The 15,700-nt window shown below is 41.0% G+C and overlaps 1 protein-coding gene across 1 annotated transcript; it reads right to left on the reverse strand.

Moving 5' to 3' along the window:
• Positions 1 to 194: 194 nt before the first annotated feature.
• Positions 195 to 14,634, reverse strand: dedd (death effector domain containing). Its single transcript, XM_062392189.1, has 5 exons — positions 14,310 to 14,634; positions 11,966 to 12,597; positions 5,859 to 5,963; positions 5,636 to 5,773; positions 195 to 3,723 (listed from the first exon to the last, which is right to left on the reverse strand). The coding sequence occupies exons 2-5, from the start codon at positions 12,528 to 12,530 to the stop codon at positions 3,317 to 3,319; spliced, it is 1,215 nt and encodes a 404-aa protein (XP_062248173.1). The 5' UTR covers positions 12,531 to 12,597; positions 14,310 to 14,634; the 3' UTR covers positions 195 to 3,316.
• Between the last annotated feature and the right edge of the window lie 1,066 nt (positions 14,635 to 15,700).

Consider the following 15,700-nt stretch of genomic DNA (forward strand, 5'->3'; position numbering starts at 1 on the left):
CTTCTAATCGGATAAAGTGAAGAAACTCTGGAGGCTCTCACTGAGACATTTTGATGCTTTTGGAAGGTTGCATCATACTTTCTGCCCTGCTGATACATCTGCCACAGCAGTAACAAAACTCACTCAAATTAGCTAACTGACTGAGATCTACTATGGAAAAACTTCTAGGTAAACAATTGCACAGCACTCGCATCTTATTTTCATAAATTTGTTTAATCTATTTTGTACAGAGTCCAGATAGTACTGACTGACAGCCGACCTGTTGTAGCAGTGGTTAGTCAACGCTCAGTTTGATAAACAATAAAGGAACCGACTGCAGAGTATCAATGGCAAATAGAAACACAGCAACGTTTTACTTTTATTGGTAAACAAGTCAACAGGACTAACCACCAAATCTTTTAAAGTTTCATTTAGCATGTGGGTTGAAAGCAACAGAGTATGGTTCACACTGTGTACATTACATTCAAGTCTCTGCAGGGACATTCATGGCACAAATAAACTTGGTTTGCCACGCAAAATGTGATGCCTGGATGTTTCCTTCTTCCAGTTGTGAGTTTGAAGAGCTGTGGAGCCAGTGAAGGGAATGAGGACACATGGAAAACAGAAGTGAGATGCACCCAGAAGCTCTCGCGCACAGCTGGAAATGTGTTCAAGGAATTCCTCATACACAGTGTTTGTGTGTCAAAGTGATTATAACCTATAATGTTTAGGCCAAATTTATGAAATTATTGTGCTGCCCACAATAAGATCTATCATGAAGCAGTTTTAATAGGTCCAATATATTTTCATGTCTGGAAAATGTACACTGTTTTCCACCAAAGACGTTGGTCCTGTGATATAAAACTTCAACCAAACCCCACTGCTTCATTTATTAACAGTCCTACTTGCCAATATTCTGAAAGAAATGCAAAACTGAATTAATAAAACTGGAAATTCAGAAGATATTTACAAATGTTAACACTGAGAATTTCTATGAGATTTTGGGAGAAATCTCATAGAAACTGGTTACATGCAATGTTGCTTAAAAGACCGCTGCATTGAACAACTAACATAACATACAATCAACATAACATACACCAACCTATATAATAGATACTAACTTGCAACCTTTTGAAATTCCATTGGGGTAAAAATATAAAATGCAGGCCAACTCTATATAATCCAGAGTAATAGTGGCCTGTCAATCATGACTTGCATGTTCTCACATGTACCCATGGATGGTTTGACAGCAAATATAAGATAGGGCTTCTTTAGCAGGAAGAATATATTTGGTTAATACATACTGAACTTTTAAGAGGGGAAATAAAAGCAAACGGATGAATTTCCCTTATGTTAAAATCTGAGGCAAAAATTGGAAAAATGTTTGGCAAAAAGAACAATGCTCATTTGTAAAGTAGTAAGTACAAATATCAGGATGTAAGAATTGCAAGTGAAGAACTCTGTCCAAATCATTCTTCACTGACTAAGTGCAAATTTGTTGCTAATGAATATGAGCCTGCATGTATTTTTTGTCTATTTCACTGATTAACAGAAGAGTCAAATATTAGCTCTGGAGACAGGCATGTTTCTAAAATCAGTCTCTGGTCTACTTATCAACCAATATCTAAATTTTCTTATCAGAAAATAGCATCATTCTAATATTTTTGTTCTAAACAACAATCAGTCCTGTTGTTACATGGAATTACTTTTTCTGCTTTACCTGTTATTTTAAACAAATTTTAAGTTTTGACGACAACATGAAATCTTAGTCCACTGCCGGCCAATATCTAGAAACTTTGTCTGTATGATTCCACCGCTCACCATTCTGATTGAATGCAACTGTTCAGTGCCAATTCAAAAATGTATTTTCAAATCAAAACACTGAAAATGTAGAAGCACATCATTTAAAGGCTGTTTTCACTAAATGTAGACATACAGAGATAATCCTTGATGAGATGGGAGGTTTGTAGCATGAGTATGCAGCAAGAACATCACAGTTCAGGATCTACGTGCTAAAATATAAGAGTGTCAACCATCACGGAAACTCACCATTATGTTGGTCCTCACAAATGTCATTTCCGCTTCAGATCCTTATTAAGAGATCCCCCTGCTCAGTTTGCCCATGTCTGTGGAGATGCCACCCCTCCTGAGGGAGAAGGGTGTCACTGAGGGAAACTGCTCACACCACCCAGTAGACTCAACCACAACCTCATCATATATGTAGAGGGATACTACTGAGGGTTTAATGTGCGAGTGGAGCTACAGGGTGACATGTCTTTATCTTTAGACAAACAAATCATGTCAATTATTGTTATTTGTTCTGGCCTCCTGCACAACTGAGAAGACGTCACACATTCTGGATGTGACTTTCAATTGCTGTTGATTTTTTTTCCATTTAGGTTCAGTGTTTTATCGCTAATGAATAGGACTGAGAAGGTAAGTGAACAGATGTCCAGCAGTGCAGGCTGACAATGAAACTGGCACTGGTTTACAAATCCAAAACACCAGCGAATGACACATTGGAGACATTAGAGCGACCCACAAATAAATATAGGCAGAGACTGGACAGCTGAAAACATCAAGTTAGGCCAGAATGCCAGCTGCTGTAATGAGCCATAATGCCTATAATGAGTACAGACACGATAATGTTGACAGTGACCAAATATGAGCCATACATATGCTATGACAGGATTTAACTTTACAGGAAAGACAACCCTGCAAAGGATGGGGAAAGTCAGGCAGTAAGCAAACAGAAAGAGACAAACTGTGAAGTCAATTGGGGTCTGTACGGTTCTATAACATACAGAACACTCTCTTATTGGGTTTATCAAATCCATCTGTAATGTACCTGAAAAACCTGGAAAAGGACAAACCTGTGTGACAATAACATACAACTCCCACTGGGAGTAACTTGTCAGTGTTAAGCATGTTTCCTGGGTTGAACGTACAGTAACTCCACTTTGGAACAGGAGTAAAGAGTTAACAATGTGATTCAATGAGCTAACATACTAGAAACCACAAATTAGTCAAAGTCAACCCAGATGAGATTAACATTCTGCTCCTTAAAGAAAAAGAACAGCCCGGGATACAAGGTAATGCCAACCTGTATGCATCGCCAACTTCTTTGCCAACAAAGCTCCCAATGACTTGCTTGCATGCTATGCTCATGGTGGCCAAGTAGAAATCCTATGAACTTAGCTCTCAAGGAAATCAATTGGGTGACTGGCGGTCCATAGTTCCTCTCTGACACACTGTAGGCACCTCAAGTTACACTTTATTCCCTGTGGGGGAGGCACAGCTACATCTTTCACCATGTGCTTGCACCATGAGAGTAGGTCTAAGATACAGTGTCTTTGCTACCTCCTGGTGGGCCTCCTCCCCCTGTGACCAAATTGCAGAGCAGTTTGCGTCGACCAGCCTGGTAGTCTTCTTCATCGACATTGACCAATAGTTTTATAGCCTCATGGCCAACAGCCTGTTTGAGGGAATCTGTGATAAATACCCCTTTAAGGGCCTCAAGCAAGGATCCATTTATGTAGTCTCTCCAGAAGGCATCCAAGTAGGTGAGCTCGGAGAACTTAATGTCGCAGATGATAGAGCCCAAGTCTCGGGATTTGAGGATAGTGTTGGCCTGGTTGAAGCGCTCAAACTGTCGCTCCACTGCCTCTTGTTTGTTGGAGAATACGTTTCCCTGAAGCGCAGACTCATGCTGGCAGTATTCAGCGCGAACCCGGAGGCGGATATCTGAGAGAGGAAACAGAAAGATGGTACAGCGTGGGTCAGTCAAGAGTGAATAGTAGGGCTGGAACATATACAGTAAGTAGCACCAATAGGTCACATTGGAAATGTTAGCGCCTATCCACACTCATAACAGCTGAATGCCAGTAGACAGCTAGCATGGCTTTAGACTGCAGAATAACCTGAAGACTCAACGCCCTGCAAGAGTTGTGCAAACAAGTCTCAAGCTTAAGTTATTTTTATTCATCGGGCCAAATAAATATAAAAGTTTGTTGTTCTACATTGGTATTGTTCCCAAGATATTATTAATATTATTAACGGAGGGAAGATAAATGTATTCCGATAGGGTTGGGGCTGGTTGAAGTTGCCAATACAATGTTGAGCCAACATCATGATGTTGCCCTTTGACGGATGAGGAGGTAGTTTCGGACATGAGCTGCTCCTTATTTTCTCTTCACTTTCTCCATCATTTCGACAGAGGTCTATTTTTGTTTCATCAGTCCATAGAACGGTTTCTCTGTCTTTGAACTGCCATCTGGTCTTTTTTTAACTGAACTGAACTGAAACTTGGCAACTAAATGTAAGATCGGTACATTTTAACAGAATGCACTGAAGCTCAGTCAGGAGAACTTGCTAAACATAACCCAACAATGGGTCTGCTCAGGTACTGAGCATGGTGAGAGTGAAGCAGAATGGACGAGGGGGTTAAACAAGAATCCTCACTTTCATCAGCATGGTTTGTTTGCGTGGATAGTCTGTTGTACACTGTCACTACCTAAAATGCAATTCAGTGTTGTATTATAGAGACTGTTTGGCACAACAACCAATGATTGGTAGAGCACATTTGATACCAAAGAGTGAGATTGTAGCTGCTGGTCAAAGCTTTCTTCCAATTTCCTGCACATCAAACGGAACCTAACTTTATATTACAATCTGTAGCTGTGTGGTGGAAAACTCATAAAATGTCATGTAAATGATTCAGTTATGCCTGTGACGGACATCCAGATTTTTCTTCCATTTTAATTCCTCAGAAAAAGTTTATAAAGGACACTTTGAATACTGAGTGGTTGTTGCAGATGGCTGAAATGTCCTGGGTTGAGATGAGGGGATTTTATGGTTAGGTTGCTTTCTGACTGCAGGACCACAACATCTGGTCAGAGATTAAAGGAACACTTTGCTTAAGAAAGGCCCTGTTGCCTCTTTTTCTATGTCACAAATGTGCACCTGCAAAAGTGAAATGTGGATGCTAGCTGAAACTGAAACCAGATCAATTCCATTAAGAACTCAGGGTAAGTTTAATTTAACGTCAGCTCTATAATCTGTAGTGTGCAAAACACTCGAAAAACACTCTCCTCATTGTCCCACTGTCTGTCGGTCAGTAATTATCATAATATAATATTCATCAATAGCAAAATAAAAATGTGAAACATATATATAATGCTCACACATTGTGCAAGCACTGTGAGGAGGAATAATGTAATTGATTGAACTTAGATTTAATAAATGATTTTCTGTTTGGTAAGTGTTTTTGATTGTCTGCCCATCAAGAAGAGTTTAAACTCAAACCTTCTCTGAGGAGATTTTTTTTTTTTTCAATTTAAATGTAAAAGAAACAAATGTTTTTTTATCTCAATATAATATTAGGCCACTTATTACTACTGTAGTGGCTTTGTAGGCCAACAACAGTGTGTTGAGTCTTCACTTGTAAAACTCTGCTGATTTTGTCACATCCATTTCAGGAGTCTAAATCCCTCTGTAAACATTTGATCAATACTGATAATTGACATAAATCAACTCTCACCTCTGACTAGGGATCTTGAGCATATGGAGTAAATAGGCTACTGGTATTAAAATATGTAATCCTGCTCTGAGACTTGACAAACATGATGCTGTTTGTCTATGTTTTGCGTCTCTTTACCACATGTTTGCTTCTCTCTGCAGTCAGCTGTGGAAACACTTCTCTTCCGTTTGCGATTTGGTACAGGGGGAGCTGGCTTTATTCGGGAAGGGCCAACATGGGGTCCTGACGGGGAACAGCAAATGACTGGCTGAGGACCTAGACAGGGACATCAGTTATGACATTAATCCATCTTCTGTGTCATAATGTCAAACAGACCTTGAACACACACAAAGTCACCAACCTGTTCTTCTGTGGGGTGCCGTGACCTTGCCCTGCGCTGTTCCTCTAGGTGAAATGTAACGTACTGATGTCTCTTCCAGGTATTTATCGACAGGGTCTGGACACACTGAAAACAATAGATTGTGGAAGCAATTGTTAATTTCAATGAGTAGAAATCTTCTTTGGAATTAATAACAAAGATTTCATAGAGCATGTGTGAAAGCTTCAGAAAAGCAGTGATATCTCTTCCTTTTTTTTAAAAGTCTGTTGTGTTTTAGGTTTCATTTTAAATGGACAAAATGTTCCTATCAATCTACACTCAATAATCCATAATGACAAACATTTTGTAAGTAAATTAAAGGGAAAGTTGACCTCAAACTAATTATCTACTCACCCCTATGCTGATGGAGGGGTGGGTGAAGTGTCAAAACTCTTTTGCAGCTGTTGTCGTCCTTCTAGTTACTGCTTGTGAGTATCGCGAGAACTTGCAATGGCTGCAGTTAGTGCAGCAGTAACTAGGAGGAGGATAACACACTTTAAGGCTAAAACATAGGATGTTTCTAGTTGAATTTGAATGTTGGGGCTTGCGGACACTTGGAAGAAACCACAATATTTGGTTGAACTATCCCTTTAAAATAAAAAACTGAACTATTATTCACTTTAGTATTCAGACCCATAATTCAGGAGTTTGTAAACGCACTAACTGCTTCCAGTCTTCCTCTGGATGTGCAACGTTTACCTCTAATCAGCAGTTTACAGATCAGATACATGCTTTAAAGCTTATCAGTCAGATTTTGACTTCAGATGTCAGACAGGACTTGAATTTGCTTGTTTGCTGTAGGGCTGGGCAATATGGCAAAAAATATAATAAAAATAAAATAACTGTTGATCGAATATGATGGCTAAATGTCAAATTATTATTTCTTTCTCATTTAAAAAATTATTTTGCAGCTGAGTAAATCCTGTTGTTTTGAAATCTTATTTATGAGCATAAACAAAAGTTTGACAATCAACAAAACATTTTACAAATCTGAAGTGGAACATTAAAATAAATTCTCGATGATACCTTATCGCTGTGCTTACACGATGCATGAGCAATATATCAATATGTTATGAACACTTGTAATAATAACCTCTGAAAATTATAGAATGACTAATGGGTTCTTAAGGCCTCAGTATGCTTCTCTGAGTCCGTTGCGGACTGACGGACGGACGGATCGGACGGACCCTTTTTGATTTATAGTTCTACGAGCCTTTTGCTTGTGAAAACAATTTACCGCCAGAACAGTAGATGGCGCAACGGAAGTCGAGCTTAGAGAAGCCTACCTCATGAGGTATATAGAAGAAGTCCACCCTGGTTTATTTACGTCCTCCCGGCTCCTCACACACAGCGAACGATGGCAACTAACAGAAAAAGGATGTTGATGACGTGACAGTTTTTGCTAAAATAAAGTGGCACCCAGCGGGTCAAAATGCCTGTGTTATTGTGTCTTAACGCAGCGGTTCCCCGGTCTTGTTTCCAAACTGCGTTGCTAATTCAACAGCTGCAACAGCTTGAAGCTACACGGAGGCAGCTAGCTTCCCCCCAGCTTCCACACAAGTCAGCAGGGACTCCCGATACTAACTACTACCAAGTGTTTGCTTCTAACCTGACGGTGTTTGAGGAACAGTGTCATGACAGCCGTGGGATTAAAGTCAGCGGGTTTTGCACTGTTCCCACCGCAGTCAGCATGGTGGCTAGCCCGCTAGCCCCATTATGAAAGTTCGTTATAACCGTATGTGACCGTACACACATGCCGTAAGTGCTCTAACCAGCCACTGTCAGCCGGACAACGCCGCTGGCTTAACACACTTGTCACATTAATCATAGAGTCGTAGTTGTGATTTTGGTTTATTGTGATGTAGGGAATGGAACAGGAAGTTTCCATTCCGAAATGCTGGCGTTAGCGGACCAATCACAGCCAAGGGCTATCCGTGGGCTCTCCGCCATTTCGACGTGTAGTTAGAAAAATGAGAGCTGCACGAAAAGCTCTTCGAGGAGCCGCGGAGAGGCCCGGAGAGGGCGTTCCACGTTGGAGAAGGCGGTCCCATCTGTCCGTGTCCGTCAAAACTGAGACGCATACATTGGCCTTTAGTCCTGACTGTTCAAATAGTCAATTCTAGTAAGAATCGTGTTTGTTCTAAACCAGTGGTTACCAAACTTTTTGAGCCAAGATCTAGCCCAGATCTACCACCCTGACATCTTCCAAGAAACCCACTTAGGAGGGTCATATTTATTAGATTTAGCAATTTCTGATAAAGGCCGAATGTAGGAGCATAAATTTAAACAAAGGGCAGTTGTGCAACTTAATCTACTCAATGGACAATATTCACATCAATATCATTTAATTTTTACAGCATCTGTTCAGTGCACAATATTTAGCTATAGTTCAACAATATGTTCCGCAGAGGAGCTGCTACTGCAGCACAGTGTTTTTTCCATGGGCTTTGACTTGAATATGGCCATAAATGTGACGATTTCCTTGTATGAAAGAAGTCCCTTGTACTCAAATAAATACAAGTACTATACAGTATGAAGCCGTGCTCTGTCTGCTCCTCCAAATATTTACCAATAAAATCTCCTTGATAAAACAAAAGAACGGATTCCGTCAACAGAAACGCTTGAGTGATTTTATTTTGAAACGCCTACAGAAAGTGTCGTAACCATTCAAGTTTTGACATTATTTCAAAAGATAAACATTCAAACTCAGCTGAAATATCGTAGCATCCTGGTGTTTAGTTTAGAACATAAACCGACTTGTTTGGAAGGCAATGCAGTAGATAAACCAGCAACTCCGCCGCCAACAGCGGACACGCAGCCCTGTAAACAACCGACTAGGGATGGACATAATTAACTCGACGATCGATTAATTGATCATTAAGAATTGCGATGATGACAATTTTTTTTCATAGATAAAACAAATGCATGTTCTGTTGCGTAGTGTGAGCCTTGAAGGAATGCAATGGGTTTCACTATGTGGCAGCAATTACACATTCTACCATGGGGGGGGGCAAGGTTTGAAAAAAACATCACAACCCTACTCAGTTACCTGCGAGTTTCTGTGTATTTCAAAAGTAAACATGAAGAGGTCCCCGGTGAGTGTAGCGTGGGATCATTTTTATTTAAAAAAAGACTTCACTGCCAACACTGCAAAGCTGTGTATAAGTACAACTCCCCCCCGATTCAAATGATGTACCACTTGAACAACGCACATCCGACCCTGGTCAGTGGCGGTGCATCCTGCTCTCGGTCTCAACCTAGCATCAACTCTGTTAGCACGGAGAAGCTGCGATGCACAACGAGCAGAGAAAATTACCCAACGGATCAGCAAGTTCATCGAGATGGATATGCTACCCTTAAGTATTGTTGAGGGCGAAGGTTTTCGACAACTGATATACTTATTGGAAGCGGCATATCACATTCCGTAACGACGTAGCATCACCAGACCAAAGGGTAGAAACGCACTACGAAGAACGGAAGCAGGAGCTGTTAAAAGAAACCCTAGAAACGCACACTTTTTTTGTGTGAAAAAAAGCTCCATAAACTGTGCCAATCAGTTTTCTTTTTGGTTTTAGGAATGTTCTGTAGAATATGTAGACAGCATAAACAGGCAGATGTGAGAGGTAACCAGACCCGGCCATTCATAGAGTCTCCCTGCCAGTCCTACAGAAAGGACAAACTGGACAAACAGATGACGTCTGAGCATCACAGAATAGCCTGTCAGCGCCGGTCAGAAATTCAATGTACAGTTCAAAATCATTAAAAGAAACACATTAACGTTATGATTCCTTTAAGTTGTTGTGTCTGTGTCCGTGCCCCCCACGCCATATCGCCCAGCCCTAGACATGCACATAACAAACCCACGTTGCATGCTGTGCCAGCGCACCTGTGTGTGCGACAGTCTTTACCATGACATTATCACGTGGTAATACTAACCGTCTGGAATTTAACTTTGTTTAAAAGTGAAGCTGGTAAGTGTTTCATCCCTACACCTAATCATACTATAAGGGAAAGAGGGTCTCTCACTTGTTTATGTTCCTGTGATTAATTCTGAGAAGTGCTTTACCCAACACTGTTTTTTTATATCATGCAAATGAGATGAACAAAACATGATGCGTGGGTCATACAGGTAAAACATTTCATTCTTGTTTTCTAATGCACTTAAGTGCGGAGTAGCTGCAGGGCAGAAGTGAGTAATGCTCTATATTTCTCATGGTAAGATGCAAGCCACGCTGCAGATTTTCTCAAAATGTTTTATTTGCCCCTTTGCCTGCAAAAAATGGAAGTGAGCGGCTTGTCAAGCTCGCCACTGCCACACTTTCATAAGTGTGACTGTACCCTAAATAGTGAAAGACAAATCTTGTCTTGCATTAGTGAGGACTGCATTGCATATAACTCTTGGATCCGCACACGAAAGCAAACAAAACTATGAGGTCTGACTAGTCGATGGGGAGTAACAACTTTACAATAGCATGAGTGGGCAAGCAGAAAATAGAACTGCGAGTAGCACTGCACACAGCTATACAAACAGATCACAACACAGCAAAGTTTGAGTTCTCTTGAGAGCTGTAGATTTATTTTTGTTCATTACAAAACTAATTATAAAATGGCAGGCTACCACAGAGTAGATGAGAAAACCCTTCTTTGACATGAGATGGGCCAATAGCATCAACAGAGGAATGGATGTAGCCTTTGAGCAGACATGTCAAACTCGAGGCCTGTGGGCAACTTTCGGCCCCCGGTACAATTATATCCGGCCCGCAATAAAATATCTTATGTCTATCATAACTGACCTGCTGGTAAATAGGACGCACACTTTTTTTGTGAGATCACGGGTACAAGCGGCCGAGATGAGTTTTCTCAGAAGGGTGGCTGGCGTCTCCCTTAGGGATAGGGTGAGAAGCTCAGCCATCCGTGAGGAACTCAGATTAGAGCCGCTGCTCCTTCACTTAGAAAGGAGTCAGCTGAGGTGGTTCGGGCATCTGGTAAGGATGCCCACTGGGCGCCTTCCTTGGGAGGTGTTTCAGGCACGTCCAGTGGGGAGGAGACCTCGGGGAAGACCCAGGACTAGGTGGAGAGATTATATCTCAACACTGGCCTGGGAACGCCTCGGGATCCCCCCGTCAGAGTTGGTCAATGTGGCCCGGGAAAGGGAAGTCTGGGGCCCCCTGCTTGAGCTGCTCCCCCCGCGACCCGACCCCGGATAAGCGGATGAAAATGAGATGAGATGAGACTTTTTTTGTGTGAAAAAAAGCTCCATAAACTGTGCCAATCTACTCATTAGCCGAGTATTTAATTATATTAAATTATTTTTCCAGTGTTCCAGAGATCCAAGTTTCTGTCCAGTCAAGTTCACCCACACGCTTTTCTCAGTGATGAAGATGAGCAAAAATACTACACAGGAGTCGTCTCACTGATGCACACCTTCACTCCATCTTTAGGTTTCCACAGCGCAGAGCCTAACACCAGACATTAATAAACTGTCTGCCAAGAAAATATGCAAAACATCTGGCTCTGGCACATACACACAAAAGAAGAATGGAGCCTACCTAAATAGGTTTTCTTTTTGCACTTTATCCAATATCCTTTCTATCCTGTTTAATAAATGTTGACACTGTTTGGCCCTCGATGTATTCCATGTTCTAAATTTTGGCCCTCTCTGTAATGACTTTTTCACCACTGCCTTAGAGAATCATTCTTGTAAATATTATGAAGACAACCTGCACCCAACATTCTGCACTGTTACTGAAGTCCTGACTCTGGATGGACTGGATTTGGGGGTAGCATACATAAAACAGTTTATTCTCAGTATGTTTTTTTTTAATGATTGTGCAACAAATCCTTCTTTAGTACTTTATACCAGATGCTGATCTGAAAATGCTGTAATAATAGTATTCATTCATGACCTTAACTGAATTAAAATTGTTGGAGACAAGTTGGGCTCATAGTTCCTTAAGCAGTCTTCCAAGGAAATTATTCCAGCACTGGAATATCTCTGCATTTGAATGTTTGCGCCTCCTGAAGTTCTTATGCTCAAAAATCTAAAAATGTGTACTGTACATTTAAAGAATGACATAGACAATACTCACCAGCTTGTCGTTTCCTCAGTGTGACATAAGGCAAAAGGTCGTGGCGGGTGATAATCCTTAGAAGCTGGAGAACGTGCCGGAAGTTGGTCTCATCACAGCGACCCTGGCGCTCTAGGGCCAGCAGAAAATCCCTTCCACTCCTGATGCCACCACGTTCATACTCATCAATAACGTCAACAAACAGGAACGACAGTACCCTCACATCCCGATGTGTTAGCTGGGCACCAACTATGTCAAACATGCGGTGGAGTGAGTACAACCCATGGGAGTTATCCACTGCCTCTTCCGGCCACGGTTCAAAACCCCCTTCTCTTCTGGATAAGCAAGAGTTGGTGCTGGTCACGGAAACATTTCTGCTGGCAACATCTCCGCTGGACGTTGACACACCGGAGCACCCCGGCCTGCCAGTCAGTGCTCTGTGTTCCAGAGACCCAGCATTTGGACTGTTCTGGCTTGAGTGCAGCTGATTGGCCGGAAGATGAGGCCGGGCCTGCTGTGCAGACATGTTCTGAGCAAGCTGGGGAGGATAAACAGCATTGGGGAGATGAGGCTGCTGTGATGTCATCTCAGGGCCAGACGGCGATAAGGGATGCTGGAATCCCTGCAACTCCCTCTGTCTTTCGCTGCTCCAACTGATAACAAAAAATGTCGGATGGGGGAATTACATATTAATATAAAATATTTTTAACCCAATCTTACTATCAGTGGCCATCATCATTCATCAATAACTTACTACATGATATTACTTCAAAACACATGCCGGGTATCTCACAGGTCATTATTGTGAAGGCAAACCCTCTCTGCCAATGTAAGAAATCCTAAGTACGCTTTCATTAAATAAATCTTTTTTAGAATCAAAGCTGAGCCAAGATAACACAGTAAAGTCTACATATGTATTAAAGGGAGAGATGTTTTGGAGAAGGGACACGTTTTGGGATTGGGAATAAGTTGTGTCATACACATATGTTTGTTTTCCTATGCCTTACAGCTTTAGGTAAGTGAACGGTTCATTTAGTTCACCAAACTACTTGCCCAGCTGCCCTCACATTACCCTTAGTTACTCAACGTGTGAGGGGGTTGTTAATACATCCACCTCACTGTTTTGTAAGGGGCAGATTACCTATTTCTGGGAAAACAATAAACTGAAGAAATTGTGGCAAATTCATTGTCACTGTACAACGCTAAATCAGGAAGACACAATGAGAGCCTCATGTGGGGATGATGAAAAACCTAAACTTTCAAAAAACGATATATTAGTTTGAGCTATAGAAATCTGCCATACTGAACTCTGTCCTACAGCCTCAATTAAACCTGGACCACAGTGAGTATACAACTTCATATAACATGAGCTGTATCGCAGTCCCCCGACCCAAAACTCTCATTCACTACTCTCTCTACCACAGATAACTAACGGTTCCCTCCATGGTGAACAGTAAATTTATATTTTAGATTCTTAAGAACCAATGCACGTTTCATTTACTATCAGTTGTAATCTTGCATTGTGAAGTAGTTCAGTTCGGATATGTTAGTTGAAAGGAGGGTGTGAATGGGTGCCAAGGATACAGATTTTTTATATTCCATTCTTCTAGGAAAACGAGAAAAATGATGTCACACTTTGCCTGGTTACTCTTTTTTTTTTTACGTAATTGAGGGAGCAAACTGGTACAGAAGAGCAGCTCAAGAATAAACGAGCATGACGGTCAAATGTTGCATCTATTTGTATGTAATGTAATGTAATAATGTATGTAAACATCGTAAAATTACAGTAATGAACACGAGAGATCACAATCATGACTCGCCTCTATCATAATGAGGGAGTTTGGACAAGCTCCCCTTAACAGAGGGGCTAATTTGGCTAACTATACTTGTGTTTACATAAACAGATTGGAAAGGTTTTTATATGAACGCTTTTGCTATTAGAATGACTCCGACTCTTTTCACGGAAGGTCAAACTTACAAATACAATGTGTGACAAGCAAATATTTAGCAAGATAAATAACGTGGTAGCATCTAGCTAGGTGCCTGACTTAAGTTAGCTAACAAGCTAACGATAGTTTTCTGGAAATGAAAACCGATGCCAGGTCCAGTTGGCGCGTGATTGCTAGACAACAATGTATGCAAGTAGATTCACATCCCATGTGCTATATTTGCGATTTAACAGCCAAACAAGCGTCTCCGGGAATATCTGCTCAACAATTCACCTCTCGTTGTGATCTGCGCAGGGGTTAGTTATGACTGCTAGTCGCTAGCTTCATTCCACGCCAACGTTATATAAACTACTTATTGAAACTCAGTAGAGCATACAATCTGATGTATGTGGTATCTCATGAAGACTCTGTATTACCTTGTGTCTTTCGGAAATCCCAGACGAGCTCGTCAGCAACAAAGTTCAGTAGGCCGCTAACGCTAAGTTACCTTAGCGTCTGAGTGAGGAACACAGGAAATTCGGCCAGGTCTTAATGTCGACAAAACCATGCACGTTCATTACGTGCCTCTGGTGTCTTGATGGACACGTATCCCGTCTGACCCGAAACTAGAGTCTGTGTACTGGTTTGTGGAGCACATACGGTCACCATGGGAAAGACCATAGGGAAAAACAAGCAGACAGATCTCGTTCAGCTAAAATGAAAGTACCTCCAGTTTACAACAGGGTTCACTTCCGGGCTACCCCGTACAGTGGCCCATACGGACAAAAGTGTTGGAGATTTGAAGTAAAAAAATTACGTGCGACTTCTATAAACCATTGTTGTGGACTTCTTATTTAAAGTTGCTTAATTCCTCTATACCAATAAAAACATTTCCAACAGTTGTAAGTTACCTCCCTATGATTGGACAAAAGACAACATCCGTCAGTGCTGTCCAGCCTCCTCATATTCATTTATTTCCTGACAATTCAAATTAAAGTAGCACTTTAAAAGTTTGCCTTACAACTGCTGGTGACAGAGATATAATAAGTCAAATTTTGGATGACATAATTTGTTTTTTAAGTGTCTACTGCTATCAAATTATATAGTCATTGGACCTCATTCACCAACCTCGTAATACAAATAATGTAATTCCCATTATAATGCAATACCTTTAGGAAATTTCTCTTTAAGATCTTTCTGAGAAAACCATCTGTCAGATTCATGTGTTGTGCTGAGAAAGGCATGAATAACACTTGAATGTCTGAATCAAGCATCATGAGGTCAACAGCTTTTGTTATTTGGTTTACCTGAAGTTGCGTAAGGAAAGACACTCAGATCATCCCCTCAGAAAGTAACCATGCCCTCCCCATGCAAGTAAAGACATCTGATACATCACATCCTATCTGTGATTCTTCAGAGAATTGCCAACACGATGAGCTGAGAAAGAATTTGATGTTGTGTTTTGGTGTGGTCATGAGTCTGTGTGCAGTGGAGCCTGTATCTGCCCCACCTGATGTTGATCCCACAAATAACAGGCAGCTTGAAACATTGTTTATACTCTGGATAACACCTGATTTAGGACAAATGGAAATTATTGACTCAATATCAAACATTACCATCAAAAATTGAGGGAAAAAATTGGGGAAAAGTATTGTTTAAGACTTAACGAGAAGTAAGTTTATTGCATTTTTTCTTAGTTCGTTTTAACAGTGTATTGTTTAGTTAATGTATTGCAGGTAGTGTTCACCGTATAGACGATTTTGCTTCTTGTGAAAGAAAAAAATAGAATAGAGTAATTCTGCTTTTCTGGTGTGTTGTCACGCTAACT

Source organism: Platichthys flesus, chromosome 7 (assembly GCF_949316205.1).
Source record: "Platichthys flesus chromosome 7, fPlaFle2.1, whole genome shotgun sequence".
Taxonomy (NCBI): Eukaryota; Metazoa; Chordata; class Actinopteri; order Pleuronectiformes; family Pleuronectidae; genus Platichthys; species Platichthys flesus.

Bases quoted from the DNA above. Each gene is read 5' to 3' on its own strand.
- dedd (XM_062392189.1), bottom strand. From the start codon at position 12,530: ATGACATCACAGCAGCCTCATCTCCCCAATGCTGTTTATCCTCCCCAG. The intron at 5,774-5,858 runs GTTGGTGACTTT...GTCCCTGTCTAG, and splicing joins GGCACCCCACAGAAGAACAG to GTCCTCAGCCAGTCATTTGC. The intron at 3,724-5,635 runs GTAAAGAGACGC...TTCCTCTCTCAG, and splicing joins CAGAGAGAAGCAAACATGTG to ATATCCGCCTCCGGGTTCGC.